General features: G+C 46.4%; 1 protein-coding gene across 1 annotated transcript in view; it reads right to left on the bottom strand.

Moving 5' to 3' along the window:
- Positions 1 to 27,137, bottom strand: part of ZBBX (zinc finger B-box domain containing) — a 546,096-nt gene that overhangs the window by 207,430 nt on the left and 311,529 nt on the right. Inside the window, exon 12 of the mRNA XM_085635186.1 lies at positions 21,250 to 21,359. Within this exon, the coding sequence (XP_085491312.1) occupies positions 21,250 to 21,359 (110 nt within the window). The remainder of the gene's footprint in view (positions 1 to 21,249; positions 21,360 to 27,137) is intronic.

Raw genomic sequence — 27,137 nt, 5'->3', positions numbered from 1 at the left:
GCCCTGTTTGCACTTTTAGGACTAAGGAAATGAATCTTTCAAGTTGTAGTACTACCAGCCGTGGTCCTTCCATTTGGCATGAAGGGCCACACCCCCAGCATTTTCCTGGAAAGAAGAGTGTCTATCAAGCTAAACAGCAAGCTGGCAGACACTCCTCTGGGTCAGGTCAAGCTGTCAGGAGCTAGACATGTGCTAAATACACATTCTCTTGGCTCCCTGACCTGAAATTTGCCAGGCTGAGGATTTAACAGCTCTATGGGCATGAACTCCTCAGCCTGGCAAAAGTTCTTTGACGCCCTCCCACTCGTGTTGAGGGGTAGAGTCACTGATTGCCTTGGACCTGGGCACTTCACTTTTAGGCCCTGAAGTGCCAAGGGCCGAGTGTCAAGCACTGCCACTTTGTCACAGATTGGGGTGGTGTCAGCAGTCTCACTGACCCATCCCAACCTGTGATGAATGAGGGACTGCTGACTTCCCTCACTCTCTGACCGTAGGTCAGTCAATAACTCCGGCAATAGTTCAAACTTCCCTCTCTACAGTGAAGGTAAGTTTTATGTGTGCATGTATGTATGAATGTATGTGTATTTGTGAGTGAGTGTAGTGAATGGGTGTGTGTGTTTATGTGTGCATGCGTCTCCCTCGCCACCCTCTCTACCAAAATGAACTTTAGTAAATCCTGTGACAAAGAGCAACATCCTGGCCGCTCATAAATGCAGCCCACAATTGTTAAAACACAATTGTTTTTGTTTCATTTACATCTTTCTATCAATTTAACACTGGAATATACAGCAAATTACTGCACATCCTAGAGGAGGTGTGTTGGAAACAGCCCACTCCCACTCCGCAGGGTGGTGGTGGACTCCCCGAACACACTGTGGTAGCTTGGCTCGAGTGGTCAGGAAACAGGCGCAGTGCTAAGCATACAATATACCCATACAATAACCATGCGTGCATCCGTTCCAAAAACGACTCTACACCGTAAAAAATTATGAAAATATTCTTCTTTATCTTTTTCTCTTAGTTGCTGATTGGGAAAATAAATAAGTCAATCACAATATATACATTCTTAAATAGAGCAGGTCAAATAAATATTTGCTGTTTGATGAAATAAATAGGGGTGATCATAAATAACAGGGCATAAATACAAGTGCAATATATACAGACAATTAAATACTTTGAGGCAATAAATACTGTACCAATAAATACTGTACCAATAAATACTGTACACCAACAAGTCCTGTGGACCTATAAATATAGTGCAGCAATAAATAGGTAAAAATTCAATAAATACAGTACCCCCAATAAATAATTAACAGTATACAGCAACACTCCTGTAATCAGATGACACTTCACTTCTTAAGGGCTGATTTGGCCCAGGCACAGCTTGTAGGGTTGTGGAAGGCTTGAGGGGGGCTACTCCCTGGCTGGGACAAGGCTGAGGCCTAATCTGAGGTAGATCAAAGGGGGGAATACCAGTGCCCTGGCTTTCTCTCTCCACACAACCTCTCTAGGTTAGTCCCAGTTCACCCCTTGCACAGTCAGGTGGGTTTCAGCACCTCCCTAGCCCCTTAGAGCAGTCTCTCAGGACTCCACAGGGCCTTAGGCGCCCTCTACTCCACTTACTGCCCTTTTCTGATGTTCCGACGCCGCTGGAGTCGTGTCGACGCCGTGAGGCGGTTCCGGTTCGGTCTCGGCGGCCTCGGCACAATGTCAGTTCTTTGACGACGCCGGCAGGCGGTTCCGGTCCGATGTCGGTGGCCTCGGTTCGATCTCGACCTCCGATTCGACGGCGTCGGGCAGTCTCTTCACGATGTCGTCTTCGGGCGGCTCCGGTCCGATGGCGCTCTCGGCTCCGATGACGTCGGCCGGCCTGGCCTCGATGTCGACTTCCGGCGACTCCGGGGTGCGATCCTCACCCCCGACCTCCGGTGCTCCTCCTCACAGGCTCCGGGCGACTCCGGAGTGCGATCCTCACTCCCGACCTCCGGTGCTCCTCTACCTCGGTCTCCGACGACTCCGGAGGGCGGACTTCACTCCTCCGATGACGCCGCTCGCTCGACCTCGGTTCACTTCCTTCTCGACCCTTGGTATTCCTCTCGACCTCCGCCGGCGCCCTCTTACGACCTCAGGCGGCTCCGGGTACGACGTCTGCTACCTCAGTCAGCGCCGCTTCTCCACCTCGGGCTCCAGGTCTTCGGCTACTCGACGCCAGGCTCCAGGGAAACCAGTTCTCAGGTCAGAATCTTGCTGCTTTCTTGGTTCTAAGGCCTGTTCCTGCTGTCCAGGTCCTTAGGATGGTTTTCTTCTGACTTCTTCCCACACAGGGCTATAGGCTGGGATCCATCAGTAGGGACAAGTATCAAGGGTGGGTTTATGGACCCCACTCCAGGCACAAGTTTCCACCCCTGCTGCTTCACTCCTTCCTCCTTCACTGTTGTGCTCCTCTCTCTTCACCAGTCAGGTGCCAACTGCCAGCTCCAACTGCCAACTGCCTCTCTTATCCTCCCAACATTCTAAACGGTTTCCAACTGTCACACAGTTCTGGAATCTCCTGGAAGGTTCTGGAAGGCGCTGGTAGGTTCCAGTGGATGCTGGTGATGTCACAGGAGGCCACCATTTTGTGCTTCAGGCCCTCAGACAGAAGTTTCAGGGGTAGCTAAAATGGCTCCCTGAATCTGTAGCAACACTAAAAAGTCTGGTGGTTCCCAAAAAGGAAAAATTCAAACAGGGTTTGAGGCACAAGTGGGACAAAATAAATAATGATGAGGAGGGACCACCCAAAGGGCTGACAGGTCTAACACGCGTCCCCCCCAGCTGAAAGTGGGGAGAGCTACCCAACCCCTTGGGAGTTCTCATCACTAAGGCGGAAATACCTTGAGAGACCGTCTGCATTGGCGTGGTCCACTCCAGGCCGATGTTCCACCTGAAAGTCCATCCCCTGTAGGGAAATAGACCACCTCAACAACTTGGGATTCTCCCCCTTCATTTGCATCAGCCAACGAAGGGGTCTGTGGTCGGTCTGAACCAGGAAGTGCGAGCCAAACAGGTATGGCCGCAACTTCTTCAGAGCCCATACCACTGCAAAGGCTTCACGCTCTATTGCACTCCACTTCTGTTCCCTGGGAAGTAGTCTCCTGGATAGGAAGACCACGGGTTGATCCAGACCCTCTTCGTTGAGTTGCGATAACACTGCCCCAATGCCATGTTCTGATGCATCTGTCTGGACAATGAACTTCTGGGAAAAGTCTGGGGCCCTTAAGACCGGGGCCTCGCACATGGCTTTCTTCAATCTCTCAAAGGCTTGCTGACAAGCCTCCGTCCAGACTACCCGTCGAGGTTGTTTCTTGGACGTAAGCTCCGTGAGAGGGGCTACGATGGTACCGTACCCCTTCACGAAGCGGCGATAGTAACCCGTGAGGCCCAAAAATGCTCGGACCTCAGTCTGTGTCTTGGGGGGTTCCCAGGCCATGATGGCCTCGATCTTCGCCTGGAGGGGCTGCACCGTTCCCCTACCCACCAAGTGTCCAAGGTACACTACCGACCCCTGCCCGATCTGGCACTTGCTCGCCTTGATCGTCAATCCAGCTTGTCTCAGGGCCTGGAGAACAGCTTGCAGGTGCTGCAAGTGATCCTCCCAGCTGTTACTGAAGACGGCTATGTCATCCAGATAAGCAGCAGAGAAACTCTCCATTCCGGTGAGGATCTGGTTTACCAGGCGCTGAAACGTGGCAGGTGCGTTCTTGAGCCCAAAGGGCATCACACAGAACTGGTAGTGGCCATTGGGCGTGGAGAAGGCTGACCTTTCCCTTGCTCCATCTGTCAAAGAGATCTGCCAGTACCCCGAAGTAAGGTCAAAGGTACTTAGATATTGGGCAGCTCCCAGCCGGTCAATCAATTCATCCGCCCTAGGGATCGGATGAGCATCAGTCTTTGTCACTGAATTCAGTCCCCGGTAGTCCACACAGAACCTCAGTTCTGGTTGGGCACCCGGTGGTGCAGCTTTTGGTACTAACACCACCGGACTGGACCAGGGGCTGCTAGAAGGTTCAACCACTCCTAGCTCCAGCATCTTAGTGACTTCACTATGAATGCTGGCCTTCACCTTGTCTGACATCCGGTAGATCTTGGACTTCACAGGTGGGCTGTCTCCTGTGTCCACGTCATGGACGCACAGGTGAGTCCTACCCGGGACAAGGGAGAACAACGAAGAGTACTGCCCCAGGACCTGGCGACAGTCCTCCTGCTGTTCAGGAGTTAGAGATGGGGAGAGAATCACTCCCTCCACCGACCCATCCTTCTCTTGCGACGCAAACAGATCAGGGAGAGGCTCGCTTTCCACGTCCTCTCCTCCGTCAGTCACCATCATCAAGATGACTTCGGGCCTCTCGTGGTGGGGTTTGAGGCGGTTGGCATGCAGCACCCGCAGGGGCTGACGAGGGGTCTTCAGGTCCACCAAGTAGGTAGCCTTACCCTTCTTCTCCAACACCTCAAAGGGTCCTGACCAGCGATCCTGGAGGGCACTAAGCTCTCCTGGTTCGATCACCCACACCTTCTGGCCAGGCTCCAACTCCACCGGGTGAGCGTTGTGGTCATACCACGCCTTCATCACTGCTTGGCTGGCTTCCAAGTTGTCAGAAGCTTGCTTCCACAACTTAGCCATTTGGCTCCGGAAGGCCAGCATGTAGCTCACCACATCCTGGGGGAGCTTTCTGGGAGTTCTTTCCCATCCGTCTCTCACCAGGTTAAGAGGTCCGCGTACAGGGTGCCCATACAGAAGCTCGAAGGGGCTGAAGCCCACTCCCTTCTGTGGCACTTCCCTGTAAGAAAAGAGCAAACAGGGTAGGAGGACGTCCCATTTCCTCCGCAGGCTTTCAGGCAGACTTCTGATCATGCCTTTCAAGGTTTTGTTAAACCTTTCCACCAGACCATTGGTCTGGGGGTGGTAAGGAGTGGTGAACCGGTAGGTCACTCCACACTCCTTCCACATTGCCCGCATATATGCTGACATGAAGTTGGTCCCCCTGTCGGACACAACTTCCTTGGGAAAACCCACTCGGGTAAAGATTCCCATCAGGGCCCTAGCCACAACAGGTGCTGTTATGGTCCTCAGAGGTATTGCCTCTGGGTACCGTGTGGCATGATCCACCAGAACCAGGATAAACCGGTGACCAGCTGTAGTTGGTGGATCTAACGGACCCACAATGTCGATGCCCACCCTTTCAAAGGGGGTGCTAACGACAGGAAGTGGTTCCAGGGGAGCTTTCAGCTTCACCCCTGTTTTCCCACTGGCTTGGCAAGACACACATGTCCGGCAGTAGGTATCGGACGACACTTTCATCTGAGGCCAATAAAAGTGTGGGACAAGACGGGCGAAGGTCTTGTCTTGCCCCAGGTGTCCTGCCAATGGTATCTCATGAGCCAACTCTAAAAGGAAGGCTCGATAACGTTGAGGGACTACCAAGGCTCGTGACGATCCATGTAGGGGTGCCTTGGGTTCACTGTAGAGGAGGCCATCCTCCCAGTAAACACTGTAGTTCCCTTCAACGTTCCCTGCTGCCTGGGCTTCGGCCTGTCGCCTCAGCCCCTCAAGGGTAGGGCACTCCCTCTGGCCCTGGCAGAATTCCTCCCTGGACGGGCCTCCCTCCACGTGCCACTCGGCCGGGATGGGTAGGTCCTCCAGGTTGGTAACGTCCCCCACCGCAGACTCCTGGTCCACCACCTCCGGTGGCCTATCCGTCCTACGGGGTGGGGACGCCGAGGCAGGCTCCTCCTGTCCTCGGTTCTTCCCTTGACTGGCAGCTGGCTGGGCCTTTGTTCCAGGCTCCAGCCGGAATGAACTCCCTCTTCGGGTAGTCACGGACCTTGTGCTAACACAGGCCCAGTCAGGTGTACCCAGCATCTCGGTATGAGTCCGGTATTCCACCTCCTTCCAAGCGTTGTGCTCCATGTCATTCCCCAGCAGACAATCGACTGGCACGGCAGGGCTTACGGCAACTCGAAGTGAACCTGCAACCCCCCCCCATTCAAAGGGAACCTCGGCCACTGGATAGTGGCCTGTTCTGCCGTCAGCCATCGCGGCTGGGTGGAGTACATCGGGAATTACCTGCTCTGGAGACACCAGTTGGCTACGCACCATAGTCATACTGGCTCCTGTGTCTCTCAGAGCCTCCCCTCTTTGGCCGTTGATGGTGACCCACTGCCCATACTTTGCGGTATTTGCGGGCACCTGGATCTTAGGAACCATCTCCCGTTCTCCCGGGGACACTAAAGTGACACCCGCCCACTCCCTTCCCTTAGTTAAGGGCATCTCCTCCCCGAGCACTGCACTAGCTACTCCGGGGGTCTTTCCTCCAGTGGGAGGGGGTGAGCGTTTCTGACACTTCGGATCTCCTTTGTAGTGTCCAACGCCACCGCACTCATAGCAATGGACAACCCTTGGCTGCTGACTCTGGCCAGGATTAGGGTTTCTGGGTGGGTTAGCCTTAGAGGTGAATCCAGTTCCCTTCCCTTGGAAGTTATTTTGGGGGCCTTTGGAGAACTCCTTTTTCTTTTCCCCTCCCTCTTTCTTCTGGGGGGCGCCCTGTCCGGCCTTTTGAGTATCCCCTCCAGTCCCCCTTGTGGACACCCGGGTACTAGCCCAAATGTCCGCCTCCTCAGCAAGCTTCCGGGGACTGGTCAGCTTGCTATCCACCAGGTGTTGCCGCAGTTCAGGGAAACATTTCTCGAGCAGGTGTTCCTTCAGTACTAGGTCGAACAACTCCTCGTAGTTCCTTACTTCACTGCCCTGAATCCAACCTTCCATTGCCTTCTTCGCATAGTCCAGGAAGTCCACCCAATTCTGCGTGCCCAGCTTGTGACTACCCCTGAACTTCTGTCTGTACTTTTCAGGTGTTAGTCCAAACTTTCTGATGAGCGCCAGTTTCATGGTGGGGTAGTGGGTTTGCTCCTCCTCTTCGAGGGCCAATAAAGCATCCCTACCAGCTGGAGGCATGTACTTATACAATCCCCCTCCCCAATACTTCGCTGGAACCCCATGGGCCCTCAATGAGACCTCATAGGCTGCTAGCCACTTGGCGATGTCGTCACCCGCCCCATAGCTCGCTACAATGTCCTTTGGCAGGTAAGGTTTGGATTCCCTGGTGGACTCTTGGTTTTGGCTGCCACCATTAGGAACAGGTTGTGCCCCGATTCTCAAAATCTGAAGATCTATTTCTTTCAGTCGCAATTCATGGGCCATCCTCTGCTCCTCTTTCTCCTTTTCCAGCCTGGCTAAGTCCCATGTGAGCTGTCTCTTCTCTCTCCGGTCTGCTAACTCCACTTCGGATAAGCCCCCACTAGAGACAGTGCTGCCCTTCCTAGAAAGTGTCCTGGGCCCTGCGGACAGGTTCCCCACCTCAGGTTGGTACATCTCAGCCCCCTCGGGGTCAGGCTCTCCATCCCTGTCTTCTTCCTCAGCCTTGCTTTCCCTGCGTGCCTCCCCCCAAGCCCTTAAGCTGGTTTGGAGTGCACCCTTCTTTGCTCCTGGGGGACAGTACACCCCCTCTCGCTGGCAAAACTCCCTGAGTTGGGCCACAGTGTACGTGTCTAGATTTTCAAGAACAAACTCCATCTTGCCCACTCAGGTTAGAGGACAGGTTTTGTGTAGTAACAATGCAGGGGGGTACCTTTAGTAATACCTCCTCCCACCACCAGAGTAAATTTGGAAAAAACAAAAACCCACAATTAGGAAGGCCGCTGTGAGAAAACTCCCGGTGTAGGCCTATGGACTACCCACAGTTATTGTTAAGTATATGTAGGCACAGCTCTATCCCACCACTGAACACCAATTTATGTTGGAAACAGCCCACTCCCACTCCGCAGGGTGGTGGTGGACTCCCCGAACACACTGTGGTAGCTTGGCTCGAGTGGTCAGGAAACAGGCGCAGTGCTAAGCATACAATATACCCATACAATAACCATGCGTGCATCCGTTCCAAAAACGACTCTACACCGTAAAAAATTATGAAAATATTCTTCTTTATCTTTTTCTCTTAGTTGCTGATTGGGAAAATAAATAAGTCAATCACAATATATACATTCTTAAATAGAGCAGGTCAAATAAATATTTGCTGTTTGATGAAATAAATAGGGGTGATCATAAATAACAGGGCATAAATACAAGTGCAATATATACAGACAATTAAATACTTTGAGGCAATAAATACTGTACCAATAAATACTGTACCAATAAATACTGTACACCAACAAGTCCTGTGGACCTATAAATATAGTGCAGCAATAAATAGGTAAAAATTCAATAAATACAGTACCCCCAATAAATAATTAACAGTATACAGCAACACTCCTGTAATCAGATGACACTTCACTTCTTAAGGGCTGATTTGGCCCAGGCACAGCTTGTAGGGTTGTGGAAGGCTTGAGGGGGGCTACTCCCTGGCTGGGACAAGGCTGAGGCCTAATCTGAGGTAGATCAAAGGGGGGAATACCAGTGCCCTGGCTTTCTCTCTCCACACAACCTCTCTAGGTTAGTCCCAGTTCACCCCTTGCACAGTCAGGTGGGTTTCAGCACCTCCCTAGCCCCTTAGAGCAGTCTCTCAGGACTCCACAGGGCCTTAGGCGCCCTCTACTCCACTTACTGCCCTTTTCTGATGTTCCGACGCCGCTGGAGTCGTGTCGACGCCGTGAGGCGGTTCCGGTTCGGTCTCGGCGGCCTCGGCACAATGTCAGTTCTTTGACGACGCCGGCAGGCGGTTCCGGTCCGATGTCGGTGGCCTCGGTTCGATCTCGACCTCCGATTCGACGGCGTCGGGCAGTCTCTTCACGATGTCGTCTTCGGGCGGCTCCGGTCCGATGGCGCTCTCGGCTCCGATGACGTCGGCCGGCCTGGCCTCGATGTCGACTTCCGGCGACTCCGGGGTGCGATCCTCACCCCCGACCTCCGGTGCTCCTCCTCACAGGCTCCGGGCGACTCCGGAGTGCGATCCTCACTCCCGACCTCCGGTGCTCCTCTACCTCGGTCTCCGACGACTCCGGAGGGCGGACTTCACTCCTCCGATGACGCCGCTCGCTCGACCTCGGTTCACTTCCTTCTCGACCCTTGGTATTCCTCTCGACCTCCGCCGGCGCCCTCTTACGACCTCAGGCGGCTCCGGGTACGACGTCTGCTACCTCAGTCAGCGCCGCTTCTCCACCTCGGGCTCCAGGTCTTCGGCTACTCGACGCCAGGCTCCAGGGAAACCAGTTCTCAGGTCAGAATCTTGCTGCTTTCTTGGTTCTAAGGCCTGTTCCTGCTGTCCAGGTCCTTAGGATGGTTTTCTTCTGACTTCTTCCCACACAGGGCTATAGGCTGGGATCCATCAGTAGGGACAAGTATCAAGGGTGGGTTTATGGACCCCACTCCAGGCACAAGTTTCCACCCCTGCTGCTTCACTCCTTCCTCCTTCACTGTTGTGCTCCTCTCTCTTCACCAGTCAGGTGCCAACTGCCAGCTCCAACTGCCAACTGCCTCTCTTATCCTCCCAACATTCTAAACGGTTTCCAACTGTCACACAGTTCTGGAATCTCCTGGAAGGTTCTGGAAGGCGCTGGTAGGTTCCAGTGGATGCTGGTGATGTCACAGGAGGCCACCATTTTGTGCTTCAGGCCCTCAGACAGAAGTTTCAGGGGTAGCTAAAATGGCTCCCTGAATCTGTAGCAACACTAAAAAGTCTGGTGGTTCCCAAAAAGGAAAAATTCAAACAGGGTTTGAGGCACAAGTGGGACAAAATAAATAATGATGAGGAGGGACCACCCAAAGGGCTGACAGGTCTAACAAGGTGACATTTAAAAACAATAAAAAAAATAACCTGACGTATAGCATTTCACACTGTGTTTGGGTCTCTTCATGGCATGAATTCAGTTTAGAGAGACAACAACATTTGCACACAGTGTAAGTACAAAACACATTAAGGACATTGGACTGGGGTGGTGGGTAAAGCTTGCATTCCATTTTGCAATTGTGCAAAGTTCATAAGGCATTGGTAAATCCTGGATTAGGCCATAAAAGGTGATGTCAGCATTCAGAGGCAAAATGAACTCTCATGTAATAATACAGGCCCTAGCCCCTATGGGGCTCAAACATTTTGAGGAAAAATCAGTTCTGGTTCCACAATACGTTAGTAATATAACATATCAAGAAAAAGGTTGAAAGAAAACATGTCAATTCCAAGAATCGAACGAGTAGTCTTACACACACCGCTAGAATCTTAGTGGCAGAAATTCAGTCCAACCTCCTGGGTGAGATCCTATCGAGGTGGAAAAACCTGGAGAGAAAATCTCTATTTATAGTGAGTCAACATTATAATCCCTATAAATATTGAGACATTTCATAAGATCTGGATTTTCTGTATTGTCTGCATAAGCCATCTCAAAACACTAAGAACAGTTTGAACAATGAAAGAGTTCCAAATTAATACTTCCTACACTCCATTAGAGAGCAAGTAAAAACTCAGTTCTTTTTAAATGTTCCAAACAATTTTCTCTTTGCAAAAGTTCACAGCTAATAAAAGATTCAATCAATCAATCAGGGGTTAATATAGCACAGCTACTCACCCGTAAGGGTCTCACGGTGCTGAAGGTGGTCAACCCAAGTCACTTTGGGTTTAACTAGCCCTAACCCCATTCCAGGCCATATGCAAAACTCCATTGTCATCTGGAGTCTCACATGTAAGGGCAATACAAACCAACTTCATGCTTTCGATGACTTTCTGACAACACAGGCTGCTTTTTCAAAATCATTTTAGATGCAACCATTCTTACATACGTATCCTGAAAAGTCTTGTTTAACAAAAATTGACATACCATAGTGACCTCAATTTAGGTGTGGAGAAATATGCCTGAAAACTGTTAACTTGGTGGAAGCAAACAACAGGAGCCACCCTGTAAACCCAGTTGAGAACCGGTGTGATTAGTATGTTTACAAAAGCTTAAGGTTCACGATTATTGATTTACAGAGTTGCAACAGTTTAGGCAACTGAGGTGAACCATGGAAATGGTCACCACTCGGACTAACGCCGCAGTCAGATACCAATCCTCCTGTCACCCCAGACTAATCTTGCGGGCCGAATTCATTTCCTAGCGCCCCAGACATTCTCAATGAGATGTCGGAGTGCTCGCTTCGAGGTCCTTGATACTGGACGGCCTCACCTCGCCGATTATATTCCTTGCTGGACGCCTCCTTTCACTCCAGGGCACCACAGTTTCTTGCTTACCCGTATTGACTCCTCACACCGTGACTGACGGTGCTCCGTTGGCCCTCTTATCCTATACCTTATCCCTTCTCTTGGACCCGTGATTGCCTCACACTTGGGACCCAACGGTCCGTTCAGCACAATAACTCTGTAATCTGGTCCTGATGACGACCTGAACTTGTAACAGGTCGAAACATAGTCGACTGTCCAGCGCAAATACTGGCGCATTTCCACAGTTCACCTCAATTGCCTAAACTGTTGCATCTCTGTAAATCAATAATCGTGAACCTTAAGCTTTTGTAAACATTGTCACTATTAACTTTTGCGCTGCTTCTCGCCTTTACACTTGTCATTTGTGCCGTTCACCCTTTCACGAGCACTTATGTGCACAAGTACCCTCGGGTTACTTAACTTATTGTAAATAGTGCTGATACAGTTCTTCTGGCCTTAATTGGCTTTAAATATAATCCACTCGCAACTTTTCTCAAAAACTTCCATAGTCTCCCAGTCTTCCCTTTTTTGCAACTCATTGTGCATGTTTTATTAACTGTCTCCCATTATTACCTGTTGAGACATTGTTGTTTGTTACAAACTGTTAACTTGGTGGCATACAGACAGCTATGCTATTGGACATCTTGGCATATCCAGTGAGATTAGCTTGTTTAAGAGTGTGAAGCATCTCCTTAGCAGCATCAGTTTCAGCATCAGTGGTAATCAACGAGCTAGGTTAACAAAGTCGCCTCCTCCTGCTACCAAATCCTTAAGTGTCTCAGGAAAGTCTTCAAATGGTTCCTGCTAAACCGCCAAATAACCTTCAACCATGCCCTGATCAACAGCAAACTTTACTACAGAAACACACTATACAACACCATGATGCTCAATAAGAGACTCCAAATCATTCAGAATGCAGCACCCAGACTCAGTCTCAAACACCCACCCTTCCCTCACATAACCAAGCTCCTCAAAGACTCCCAGTGGTTCCCCATACACAAGCAGATCATCTTCAAGATCATCACACACATTCAAATCCCTACACAAGCAAGGCCTAGCATACATGAACAGCTGCATCATCTTCTGCACACTGACCGGACCCCTTTGCTCAGCTAGCCTCCTGCTCAACCACCTCCGCATCAAAAGAGCTGGCAGCCACGCCTTTTCATTCCTGGCCCCAAAAACCTGGAACAACCTCCACCGGCTCTATCATAGAATTCTGAAAAAACATAAGACCTGGCTATTCCAATAGCCCAAGTCATGGCAGCAATTCCCCTTCCTAAGGTGCCTGGATACCCCCAGGGTGATACGTGCACTATACGAATAAACATAACATAAAATAAAATTATAATCTTCCAGCATTCCGGGTCAAAGTCAAGGTACTTTAATTTCTTAAGCTCTGCATCAATAACAATGGGTTTGGCATCTGTCACGGTGACAGGAATAAGGCCACTATGGTCCCCATATAACCTTAGCTCTGTGGTACCAGGATTATTCATCAGAACCACTATGCTAGAACATGGACAACCTGAAGATTCATTCATCCCTGGATTCAGAATTTTGGCTAATTTGACCCTGGTGTTGTCCCACACCTCATCTGACATCACTATGCTACTGTTGTTTCATGTGCAGTCGTTTAGGGAGGGTATCACCTTCTTCCTTCTCTTCTGCTACTGCCACAAGAAACAAAACGGTGTCAACACACTGATAGAGGGTTGTCATTTATTGACAAGAAAAATGCAGTGTGATTACCAAGGAGTATTTGGATCAGTGAAAAAGTTGTATGAATAGCCATTTCCAGCCATGTGTGGGTCCAGTCCACTAGTCTTGCAGTGCTTAGATCTACACAGGTTCAACATTGATGGGTCCAGCATATTTGCCCTGGAGTCTCAGAGACCCCTCCTAGAGAGTCCACAGTGACAAGGGTGTCACACATAGTGGAGGACTGGGACTGATCCCCTTACCACTGGGAGCCGTCCCCTACCCTGCCGGTCGCTGGACACTGTGTTCCTGCTGGGTTTCCTAACCCCTCCCCCACCTCTATCCTCCTTCATTCCTCAGTGTGTACCTGTGACCAAAGCACTCCTCTCCCCTTGTTGGGGAGGGATCCAGCATCTTATGCCCTGGAGTCTCAGCAACCCCGCTGAGAGAGTCCACCGTGAAAATGGGAATCACACAAAACTGAGGACTGAGAATGATCTCTGTCCCATCCAGCCAGACGTCAGACACAGTTACTTCCCTGTCTCCACACTGTGTCTCCCACCCCTCCACCTCCGCTTCCCTCCTTCATTCTATGGCTACCTCCCCTTTTCTCTTCCTCTCTCCCCTGAATTCCTCTCCACCTGCCTGCTTTGTCTATCCTTATGCCTATGCTCCGCTTAATTCTCCCTCCCCTCACCCTTTTACATTACCCCCTTACCCCTCTACACACCATTAACCTAAGAATGTAACTGGTAACTGTTGTACCTTCTGTAACAGTATGTAATTTGTAACTTATGTAACTCTACTCATGTAAAGCTCTCTAATACCTCCGGGTGTAGCCAGCGCTATATAAAACTCAAGTAAATAAATAAATACAAATAAAGAAAATAAAGAAATAAACATTAAAATCTTATCTAGGTTTGCAGTCTGTCGAGCTGGCCTTCTAAACATAATCAGATCTTTCTGACTTCCAAATTCCTTGTAGGCTTCTTTGTGTACTAGTTAGTCTGAGGCCTGAGTCCTAGGACACAGTTTAGAAGGTAAATCAAGTCATTTGGGGATGGTTTCCCACCCTCCTGGATGATTAATAGGTGATTACTAGGTGGAGCTCTTGCAGGTTTCCAAGCAAACATTCATAGAGAATGAAACCCACTCTGTTCTGAGGTATTTTCTAAATAGGCAAAGATGTCATGGTAGATGGACATAAAACATCCTCCTTAGGCGCTCAATGTACATGTCATCTGTCAAGTCTGAAAGGATTTTGTAGAATCTATCACCTTTAGAATCAATTAAGAGTTTAGATGTCATTATGCATGGCTCCCATAGAAGTCAACATTATGTTGGTTTGTCTGAAGCAGCTTGTTTGAGGAATGACACTGAAACAAATCCTAGGCTACCATGAAGGTCATCATACTTCAAAGCAGAACAGCCTCAGTCTAGTTGGCTGCATGGTGTGCAACCAAAATAGACCCCTACTCTCTCAAGTGTGGTCTGGTCCAATGATAGTGCTTTGTGGTTGAGCCAAATATGTTTCTCTTCCTATAAGTTCCAACTGACTGAATAATTTGTGAAATAATGACAGAATTTCTAGACCTCAATATCCTCCTAGAGCCAAAATATATTTCCAGCCTACTTATCATGAGTCCTAGTGACCCCGAGGTGTCCTGCCAAGAAAATGTCATGATGACATTTAAGTCAAATTTCCTGTAATACTTCACCAACATTAATATTCTAATGGGCCCATTTGAGGGGGATCCGAAAATCTTTAAGGGTGGCATACTCCGTTTATTCCTTCTATCTTACAAAGAATTGTTTGAACTATGCCTTATGATACCTACAACATCAGAGTTTTGCTTATGAGACCCCTAATATCAAGCGTGAGGGACTTTTGGTCAAACTCAAATTCCTCTCCTGAAGGAGTCAGCAAGTCCGTATCAACTTCACTACACATCACTAATTCACCAGTCTATTATTTTCTGGCCCCCTCTTACATTTTGCGGAGAGGTCCTTTTCCATACGTCATAGGATCAGGTCTTGCACACTTCCCTGAACTGCAAGTCGAGACCCTACTGAAATACATTTCCGACACCAATATACAAGCCATTACTTGGGTTGAATGCTACTCGAAGATGAATATTTCCTGCAACCTCCTTTTGGACACCTACAGATTCCGCTCCAAAACAACCGATGCCAAGGGATAAGTACATTAGCACATTTACAGCCCTGATACAGCAATAACACTTCTGTAGTCACTAGCCTTTCATGAACTAGCATCCCTGATAGCAGTCACAAGGACCACATTTACAGAGGCTTCCTGCAAGTAACTTCCATTAGCGACAAGGATTTCAGAACCATCCTCTCACCTTCATGTGTAAACTAGTGAGCCCTCTAGCCACATTTCTCCCACTCAGCAATTAGCTACAAACTCAAGCTAGCAAATCTACTTTCATTTCATGGACCAATAGACGCACCCATCTTACAAGTGTTTTTTTTTTAGTCACCTGCTTTTCTCAGAATTTTGAAGCCCAGTGATGAACTGTCACCTTTATTTCTGAACCCAGTCTGCTGCCAATTTAATGCAGCTTTATGCTGCACTCCCCACCTTGGGCTCTTTTACTGAACCAGAAGGATGTGCCCAGCTACTTAGAATGAGTAGGTTTCAAACCAGCCAAGTGTAACTCATCAAAAACAATCATGCAGGATGTGTTCTATATTAATTAAATTGTGCATTCACATGTTTATGCCCAATTAGCATAAATGTAGACCCACAGTTCTTGTGTGGATTTGGGGTGAGAGTGTCTTTGGGTGAGTGTATGCTGTTTTTTCAGTTTGCACTGCAGCATTGCTTAAAGTATGAATACTTAGGGGAAATAGAATCATACTAATCCACTATTGGCTTTGCTGTTGCTTGGAACGTAGTTCTACAACCACTCACAAAGGTGGGAGCAGGACCAATAGGAAGTATATTAGGAGAGGTGTAGGCAGAGCAAGGGGAGAGGAGGAGAGACAGACACCGAGCGGTAAGAAAGTGCACAGTGTCAGTGGGCTGTGGGGGAGAGGGAGCGATGGGAACCAGTGTAGGGTGGAATACCAAGGTAATGATGATTGCGTGGTGACAGAGTGAAAAGGAGTGGAGAGAGAGAGAAAGAAAGAGCCAGAAATGCACTCCCATTGAGTGCTAAAGCTCAAATGCCAGAGAAACATTTAGAAATATATTTTTTTCTTATGACAGAAATAGAAAGCTGCATTCAACTACTCAAAAACCAGTGTGAATCCTAAACACTCCAGAGGTAGGACAAACATGAGAATAGGAATGAACACCCCTGAATTAGGAGCAGGGGACTGAACTAAACAAGAAAGTTGCCAAGTCATGAAAAAGGGGAAATCCAAAGCCCACTTTAAGTGTGTGTTAAAGCACTGGTTTCAGTGCTGTCTGTGACAGGCAGCTAAAGCGGTCAAATCCAGGGGACAGAGTTAAAATACAAGCTTTCACCATGATTGCATCTCAACCACTGTGTGCAGAGAAGCAAATGCTATGAAGGGTTAAACACAAAGGGAAATAGGATCATACAGAGTAATTTGGCCTATATAAAAATCTTTATTATAGATGATTTCTACGAGAAAGTGCCAATTTTGCATGGATCACGTCTTTCTTTTGCTTTAAAAGAAATCAAAAAGATTGAAATAACAGTTATCGCCCATGTATCTGGCTTCGACAAATGATCTCTATGAGTCAGAGTATTAATATGCGAGGAAAAGCTACTCCATTTGGGGATCAGTAAGTAGACAAAGAAAGGTTAGGATAAATGCCCATCATCTACAAGTCTTACAACAAACACAAATGCTGTTGGACACAAATGAAGCAGGATTGCCCAAGAGGTTAGACTCAAGGCTGTCTGTGTCCAAATTTTTGGAATATAAATCTAAGACAGAATTGCTGTTGCAGAACCCGACTTGAATTTTTGGTTTTATAAGCAGATTTAAAGAAGAGTACATACAAAAACCGAATTGCAAATAGATGGAAAGTAAAGAAAAAGGGTTCAAGAAAGAGCAAGTATTGAAAACCAGATGAACAGACAGATCTGCATGAGAAACACCAAGGTGGGAATATAGACAGATTTACTGAAGTCATCAACTTTTATGAATGCAAAGTTTGAAATAACTTCTAACGAGGCGATGGGAGTCAGGCAAATTGTTTTTCAAGTGAGCTTACACTTATGAGTAATTTACATGTGTAACATACTGCTAAACTTTTCTACTTTCGGCTATTCCCAAAAACTGAGTGTAAAGTTATTCAAAAGTGTAGACGTAAACATCTCCACTCCCTGAAATAGGGGTGACCCAAATTTATGAATGTAAGTTACTACTGCCAAAAAAAAGAAACATTACTAATTGCAGCATTACATATGACCAGCCACTGGTACTGCAACACACTCCCACACAAAATAATGGAGGTAGAAACTTAAAATAAAATTCCATAAATAATGTTAAATGAAACTAAATTATATAAGTAACAAAACATTATTTGAAACAAAATATCTGAAAATAGCACACATTTACTAATTAATTATAAGTATTTTAATAACTTTTTCAATTTAAAAATGAATGTAACATTAATTTATTATTACGCTATAATTAAACTTTCATTGAATTCTAAACATCACTCTTAATAATTATTAATGCATTAAAAAAACTACCTCAAGGTAAGAATCTATTTTTCATTTAAACATCAGAAACATAATTTTAATTTAACTTAATATATTTAAATAAAAGATGTGATTCAAAATTAAATAGTGCTTTAACTTTGTTTTATTTTTTTCTACATTAAAAATAAATATATAATTTTATTTACATAAATATGTAGCATACAAATATAGTCACTAATATTGTTTCGAGTTCAATAAACTTTTTTTTATTTTCCCTATATTTTACCATAGTGGTAAATATAATTTCCTACAGGTTTGTCTTTTTTAAATCCCTACTTCTATTATTTTCTATGAGAATGTGTTACAATACCAGTGGTTGGCATTGTGTGGTGCTGGACTTACTTCAGCATTGAGCTGGAGGACTTTACAACTATTTCAGTTTCCTTTTTGACTGTAGTGATATAAAAGTGCAGTTTGTGAATGGCAATGGGCTTACTCTTGTGGATGGGTGCATGTCCCTTCCTAAACCCCTCCCTAACCCTTCCTTACTTCTCACTATGTCCTTCCAATTTAGTGATATCTATGCCCCTTTTTCCAGCCACTCTCCCTGCTCCCTCCCACATTTACTACTAAGGGCCCGATTACGATGTCGGACGGGCCGGAGTCCGTCTGACATGGTTTTGGAACTTAAAACGAACAACCTCCTCTTGTCGGTTCCAGCCAAGCAAGTAGGATGCGATCAAACCCTGTTTGGTCACAATCCTATACTTTACAATGGGAGCATGCATTCCGAACAGAATGCATGCTCTTATTGCAAAGAGCAGAGGTGCAGTTCATCCTTGCACCCCGAGGCAGGCACCTCAAGGTGCCTGGCAACCGGGTGCAGGGATCAAAAGGGGGGCACCTCAGGCCACCATTTGGCAGCTTTGCACCCATGGGGGCCCTACTGGGGGCCCCTAAAGACAGATTCCCAATGCCTTTCTGTGTCGGAAAGTGCTATCGTAATTTCTCGGCCGGACAGACCCAGCTGAGGGATTACTAAAGGCTTTCCGAATGGTGGACGGGCTCTCCGAGCCCGTCGAATGCCAATCGGAAATCCAATTCGATTCCCTTTGAACCAACCCCATCAAAATGGGTCAGTCGGAAAGGAATCCAACCAGCAGATTACGAAGCGGGCTGAAGGGCTCCACCCGATGGTCAGAGCCATTTCAGCCTGCATTGTAGTCGGGCCCCAAGTAGTAAACTTATAGGGGAGGTGGAAATGTACACTTGTATGTTTGTGAACTGCACTTAGTAGTGTTTTATTTGCTCTATTGTAGAACATCAAATATACTACAAAACGCAATTTGTGTTTTTAAAGTCAAGGCGTTTCCTGCTGAAGGCCCTTCAGAGAAATGCATATATTGCTGCAATCTGCCATTTTCCCTTGCGTAAAAAAAAATCCATGCCATTTGAATATCTTTCTACAAGGAGGAATTGCCTGTATAAAATTCTCATTTGCCAGTAGATCGTGCCAAAGTTGATTCAAAACTTGGCACTAATTAATTCATTACTAATTCACGGCACTGTTTAAAAGCCTCAGAGAGTTTAATTTAACGAAACCGCTAAGTTACTTAGACGAGACCCTCAAACATTTTGAGCCGGACTCCCAAAGGAATTTTCGGACATAAAAATGTTAATGGCAAACAATGGCTGGACTTACACCTGCTAAGTAGTCGCAAAAGTATAGCAAACAGGTGTAATTATTATTATTATTATTTTTTCCAGTTTTATATAGCGAACTGGGCCCATGGGCATCACAAAGCTTTACATAAGCACATGATTACATTTCATATTTTTAGGCACAGGGGAGATTAACTGATTTTCCCAGAATCACAGGATATTGAGCTGAAGCCTAGACTTAAATTTGGTGTTTCTAGTTCCAAGGTCAGCAGCTCTGGCCATTAGGCTACTCCTCCTTCCCAATATACATGCAATTGTAGTTGATGACTGCATAGAATTCCACAGAGCAGCTTCCTTCAAAAGCATAGGAAGAATTAGTGGGTGTCACATGGCTTTACCTTTAGAGTTTGTGGACATACACATTTTTTGTCACCCTTGAAATAATTGAAAATTTGCCTTGATAAGAGCTTGAGTACATCTCCTTCTGGGGTCGGAAGAGAAACAGAATGCAAAATAAACTGTGGGAAACATCCTATATTACGAAGCCGGAATCACGCTGTGCCTTTACAATGCCGGCAAATGAATGAACGCTTCGTTACCACGCATTCGTTTAGCATGCAATTTATTACAACAACTTGCTTTAGAGGGTGCATTGGTGGAGTGGTGTTGGATTTTAAGTCCTTCCCTACTGTTGCGCAAACTGGAGTTGGAACAGTAAATGATACTATTCCAAAGTCCAGCGCTCTGCTAAAGCAAGTTGTTATAACGACTTACGGGCTAAAGGAATGCATCATAATGACGTGTTCGTTCTAATGCCGGCGTTGTAATGGCATGCGTACTAAACACATGCGGGATTACTTCGCACAACCTGGAACTGCATGCTTAGTATAGTTCTGTACTGATAAAATGCCTGTGCCTCAAAAATTGACAACAGTCCTAGGAACATGACTGAAAACCTGAAACTGGAACAATTTTTAGTTGTACCCCTGGAAAGATTTGCGAATTAAAAAACGATAACAGTATATTCAAAGAACAGTGTTAATCTCCAGTAGTACTTTTATCATTTTTGATGACGGGGCCTTTTTTATGTGTCCCATTTAAGTCACCAAAAAGAAGTGTTTCTCAGTTGTGTTGTGCTTTGCACATAGCGCAACTCTCTTAATAGCTCAAGGAGAAAACTAGCTTGGAAAGAAGAAAGATATTCACTCGAAATTTGAAGACGATCCACTGCCGCATTGTATTTTTATGAATTGTTGATTTGTATTTTTATTGTACATGTATCTCTTTTTTTGTGGTTATCACACTAAAATTATATGGTGTATGATTTCAATAATTTAGGAAATAACCAGAAAATATTACATTTTTTTATCTGTTGTATTGGGAAATATTTTTTTTTCCTTTTTTTATATTCCTGACTGTTGATGGTCCAATGTTCTTTATAAAAAGGATTAATTCTTCTTTATAATAAAGAAAAAAGTATTTTTATAACTATTAGGTGGTACACTGTGCTTTATTAGATAATTTGTGTTTCCTGTGTTTGAAAAATACATTTATTGTGATATCTATCCTTATTTGATTGCCTAGGAATGTATTACTGACTATGCTTGTTGCCCTGTCCTAGGAATCGATTTACATACCTTACAGGGGGTCCTTGATATTTTCAAAGTATTCACTCGAAATTGATCATTGGCTGAAGACAGATCAAGCATGTGCAGAGTTTAGAATGAAAGCAGCAAAGATGCTGACGATCACACATTCCGTGGTAGCAGCAAAATTAATGTGATTTGCATTGCCTATATATGATCACGGTGCAAAGCAAGTGTGAATGTTCTTAACCTGAACAAGCACTGAAACTGTGAGGGAAAGAAGTAACACCAAGGCGATCAGAAGTGAATTTACAGTAATTTAACAAAATATTTGCATGGAAAGGAATGGCAAATACATTATTCTACAATTTAGTTCTCCAACAGAAAAGTTTGCAAGCTGTATAAATTGAATAATTCTGTGCTTTTCTACTGCACCTCATTTAATTCTGTGAATTTTATAGACGATTCTGGTCTCTCAGGGTTCACGTCAGATGATCGTGGCCTGAAAAGAGCTGCATATTGGTCGTGTTCTTCCATTTCATCTTCTGGAAAAGAAAAAAAAACAAATAGTAATTAGGCTTTGATTCCGTCCAATTTAAACTAAAGAAAATATCATGAGCGTGTCACATTTTAATACAAAAGGCGAATTTGACAGTAGTAGATATCGCGAGAAGTGCATGCTCTATCACTTATTTTCTTGGTCAAAATTGTCTGCTTGAGAGCATCTGTGCAGGCTGCTTAGCAGGGGCTGTAAATCAATTGAATCCTCACATAAGATGGCGCTCACAGTCGCCACATAGCAGTAGACCTGTTCCGGATGTCCAAAAACATACCCAACAGCAAAACTGGAGCAAGTAAGTAAATAAACTAAAATGCAGCCTCCAGGTTGAAAGAAGCATTCGCAAAATCAATAGGTCCTCCATTCATGTGCTGATGCATGCGGGCAGTGGAACGCACAAAGGTAAAAATGCTATTTTATGCTATGTCTCCGGGCGGCCAAAAGCTGAACGGGATCGAAAGTCAATTCTCTATATGTTTATTTCAAGTAAAAGGTTTTGGCTAGGGCAGCCCTAAAAATGAGAGACATAAATTGATGTGCAGAATCATTTTATGTCAATTAAGATTAAATGAATGAACTCGGAGCAATCTATCTGTGCTGGAAGTGTTTTCTATATGATCTGCAAATACTTTGTGGCACTTTTGAAGACTTAGAATTTGTACATAAGAATAATACACAATATTCTGCGGCATGACCTTAGCAAGGTATCAGAACGAAATGTCGGATATGGAAACTAGGGTCTCCTCAGCAGAAGATGAAGTATGTTCCACAGACAGCGGCGGCTCCTCCTCTAAGCGAGGAGCGTCGCCCCACTGAGTGTAAAGAAAAAATAAAATGATAATAACACAACATTAATAATGTTAAGTTATCATCATTTTATTTTTCTGTATGGAGCCCGAGCCAGGTTAGAGCAGTGTGGGTCTGGGCTGTGTTACAGGGAGAGGGATGAGGAGTGAAATAATGTTTACCATAAGTGTGCATGACGGTTTGGCTGACCTTTTTGCATAGCCTCACTTACACCTGCATAGGATGTTTCCTGTCCACACACACAGGGCTGCATACCCCCCCCCCCCCCCAAACCCTCGCAGTGAGTCTGGAGCCAGGGCAGAAAGGAGGACTTCTGTGCACTTCAATGGTCTGTCTTTGAAGTCTCCCCCACTTTAAAGACACCACTGTGTATAAGTACTGGACCTAAGACACCACCACTTCAGTACCCTTCTGGACCTGATGATACTCTGCCAGGAAGAATGACTGCTGAAGGACTGCCACTCTGCTGGAATCCTGCTTTGATTTGCTTTGCTTTGCTGATCTGCTGCCTGCTGCCCTCCTGCCTGGGTAAGAAGGACTTTTTGCTTCTTGGCGCAATTTTACTTTAAAACTGTGAAAGCCAATATCTCAAGTTCTACTAACTGGATTTTTGTCATTTTGGTATTATTGTATTTGTTAAAATCAGACATATCTTTTTGTGTGGTGTTTTCAGTGATTTACTGTTTGATCTCTTGCACAAATACTTTACACACAACCTCCAAATTTAAGCCTGACTGCTCTGTGCCAAGCTACAAGAGGGTGAGCATATGTTTTTTTTTTGGGGGGGAGGGGGGAGTTTTATATAGCGCAAAGTTGACCCAAAGGTATCAGAGCGCTTTACATGAGGACCAGTTGCATTACAGATGGACGCATTCATTTCGGTAAGCATGGGGAGATTAAGTGATTTGATCAGAATCACTGGATGTTGAGCGTCCCTGCAGAGACTCAAACCCGGTTCCCCAGCTTCGAGGTTGACCGCTCTAGCCATAAGGTCACATCCTCTCCCCTGTTAATGTTAATTTATGGTTTGCCTGCCTTTTACCCTGACTAGGATTTTGGTTGCTACTTGACCAGGGTTCCTACCCCAGTCAACCAACAACGCAATTCTTAGCAATACTCTTTTACCCGGTCCGACTAAAGGGAATTAATCAAGGGAAGACTCACTTTTTTGACATGGCGGAAGACGCCTGTTGCTGGGCGGAAGAGAGGCCTCTGTTGAAGGCCTCTAGGGGCGACCACTCTACAAGAGAACCGGACACTTGGAGGGTGGTTTATCCACCCAGGGTCTGACGCGTAGACGTCATCACAGTCTGAGGGGGAGGAGCAGCCGGACCTGACCCCGGCCCCTCTGACCAGAGACAATGTTCCAGACCTGTCTGAGTCATCTCAGATGAGATAACCCTGGGGTCTTGGATTTTGGCACGGTTTGCCCCACCCTGGAGGTGGGAGGATGTTAATCTTTAGCTTTTTTCCTAGGGTAAACGTTTGGGGAGTAGACATGGCCATTCTGGGCGACAACTCAAGTGATGGAACCAGAGATCAACTGGAGCCACATTGGCGCACGTACCAAACGCTATAAGGTAAGAAAGAGTGGAGAAATGGTGACAGGCCATTCCCTAGTGTTCAATAATTTGGTAAGTTTTGAGTTAGGGCAACAGATTCATCCTTTCAGGATGGGAGGGGTTAGTGACAGAGAGGCCGGTTGCCTCCCAAAATTGGGAACTTCTAGTTTGAAGTCCACCAGGTCATTAGTTGACACAAATGGCTACTGATATGGAGAGCGGGAAATTGAGGAACCAGAAGGCAGGGTAGACCCAGGAAACACAACTCCAATAGTAGCCACATCGGCAAAAGGAAACACTTAGCTACACAATCACAACACATGAAATGCAGGAGAGGTGAGCCACATCAGTTAAAGGTCTTGTGATGAAACGTCAACAGCCTCCTTAATAAGCTAAAACACAGGAGCGGTGGCATAATACATTAGGAGACAATCTCCAGACCTAATGCTCCTACAAGAAACACATCTAGTGGGCAACATAGTCCAGTGCCTTAACAGAGGTCAATACATAACACTGGTTCACTCGAGATATACTAGGGGCTATATAGGGGTGGTGATCCTGGCCAAAAAGAAACCCCATTTCCAGATGGTCTGGACCTGGCGTGACCCACAGGGACGATATGTGGGGATCTATGAACCAGGGGGCGGACCCACATGTTAATCTTAAGCATCAACACAACCCCCGGAGTTCAGCAAACAGGGGTCCTCCTTTTGCAGATGGAAGCATACATACATGTAGTGTGTGGAGATTTTTTTAATGAAGTGATGGATAAATCTATTCACAGATTGCCCACAAGCAGATCATTGATCCCCACAAAATCCCTACTGACACTCTCCCAAGCAATGGGTCTCCTGTATGTTTGGAGGGCTAAAGATCCGGCGGACAGGCAGGACTCCTTTTTCTCTAGAGCCCACAAGACCTTCTCTTGACTGAACTACATATTTGTCCCTGTGGAGGAATGCCCCGCCCACCTCAGCAGAATATCTACCAACCGAGAGGAATCTCAGACCATGCCCCACTATTGATAATGTGGGGCACAGACTGGCGCTGAGAGGCAAGGGTCTGTACCTTTGCATATGGGAGTTCTAGGACAAAGACATGGTAAATGGCTTGCTGTCCGCATCCACACAAAAATCTGAGGAAAATAAAGGCTCAGTGCCATACCCCGTGACTCTGTGAGAGGCATACAAGACCATCCTTTGCAACAGCGCCTAAAACCGAATATCCCGGATAAAGCACAGAGCCCGGATGGCGCAGGTGGAAACAGACATACAGAAGGCTGAGCAGTTATACGTGAGGACGAGCAGCCAGGCAACCCTGATTTTCCTGGAAGCCATGCAAAAGGCATATCATGCAATATCACATGATGAGGTTAAGAAACACTATCTGGCCTCACAGTAAAAATGTCCGGGCACAGCCGACAGGAGGAAGCAGCAAGATGAGTTGGCAAACTCCGAGATGCCACAGGGTACCGAATCACAACTCACAGGGGAATAGCTAACGCATTCGTGATTTACTACCAAGCACTATATGTGCACACCTCCAGAGAGGCAGATATGGTTGCCTTCTTGATGTGACTCCCACTCTTGAAACTTGACTCGGCCGGTCTGGGATACCTAAATCAAAAGATCTCCCTACAACAGATCTCAGAGGAAGTGGGGAGATGCAAGCAGGGAAGTCCCTACCCCAATGGGATACCAGTAGAATTCTTTAAACATATGCTTTCTATTCTAGCCCCCTCCCCCTTGCTGACCGTTTAATGTGGCAAGATATACGGGTGAGCTACCTCCAGACCTGAGACATACAACAACAGTAGTAATCCTGAAACCCACTACAGGCCCTTCTCGCTACTAAACAGATCTTTGTGCGCTGCATAATAAGAGTTACAACCCCCTTATATCACAGAGACCAGGTGGGCTTCATGTCCTCCTGGGTGAAAAGAAAAAAACTCCGCTGTCCACACAACTGGCCGGATTGCATGAAGGACAATTCGTAACTAAGGGCTCTCTTCTCCTTGGTCCACAGTTCCATTTGACCACCTCTGTGAGCTACAGGGGCAATACAAACTTCCAGTGAACTCCCTGCAACTGCACAGCTGACCAGCCCCAACTGGATCTGCCTGGGCCTGCCTGAGTCCTTCTGCTGGCCTCCTGATCCCTAGAAGGGGTCCTGGAACATTGGCTGGCATCAGTGTGCGCTCCTCCTCATGAAAAGGTGAAAATCATGGAATTTTGGGGTCCTTGTTACTGCAAAGTGACTCGTTTACACTGAGATTCGACCACCTGCGACGACTGCCAATGCAAACCTCTAACGCAACCTGCTCTTTTGCCAACAGCGATGACAGGCAACAGGAGACCTGCATTTTGTTCGGACAGTGACTGTCCGTGATGATAAACCAACACGAAGCTCCAGTGACAACTGACTCTTTGTGCTACAGCAACGACTGTCCGCGAAACTTGACCTGCTCTCAAGCTAGAAACCTCTTCCTCATGGTCCCCCTCTAACATGAACAGAACGCTTTGCGGCAGACTTGAGAAGGTAACTCTTTGTCCATCTGTAATGAACCTGGTGCTCATGCAAAGCGCTCTGATACATGATATCTTCGGGTCAAGTATGCACTATATAAAACTCTGGAAAAAAAAAACCTCTTCAGCAGGACAAACCTGTTCTCAGTATCCGGCTCTATTTTTCTAAATTGGCTTGGGAATTGTGTTTTCACCGTATTACTGCTTGCATGCAGCATAATGCTTTGCACATTGCCTCTAAATTTAAGCCTGATTTGTATCAAGCTATCAGAGGGTTACGCACAGGTTAATTTTTGACCTTTATGGTTCACCGTGACATGGATTGTTTTATTATTTGAGTGAGAATTCTGCCCCTCTCAACTAATAATCCAACTTCTCACAATGGCAAATCAGGTTGCAAGCAGTAATTCCCCATTACAGGGAAAAAGTGTGTAATGACTTTGCAGAAGACATACCAGCTGGCAAATTTAATTTCGGCCCTCCAATATCTCCATTGCAGAGTCAAACCAAATCGTAGTGAGGGACTTAGCATAACTGCATAGACTCAGAAAGCCTCATCACAGAAGCTACAATTTGAGTTAATGAGTCTAAAGACAGGCAGAAGTGGTACATGCTTGCCAGTAGGAGCCACCATGCAAACCAGGCCTCACCGCCTCACAATTTTGACTCTGCACACCAAACCTATGCTGTAGTGCCCACGAAGCATGGTGGGCATACACAACCAAGGCTGTCTGGGGACACCCTCGGCACCCTTTTAGGGAGGAGTTCATACTGACCCCCTATGCCAGATACTCACATAAGCACTGGATTTCAATGACCATGCAAATAGATCAGTTTCTATAGCTGAGTGACAATGTTCCTCATTACTTT

The sequence above is a fragment of the Triturus cristatus genome, chromosome 11, assembly GCF_964204655.1.
Source record: "Triturus cristatus chromosome 11, aTriCri1.1, whole genome shotgun sequence".
NCBI classification, from domain to species: Eukaryota; Metazoa; Chordata; class Amphibia; order Caudata; family Salamandridae; genus Triturus; species Triturus cristatus.
This window is presented reverse-complemented; position numbering and strand designations above follow the sequence as displayed.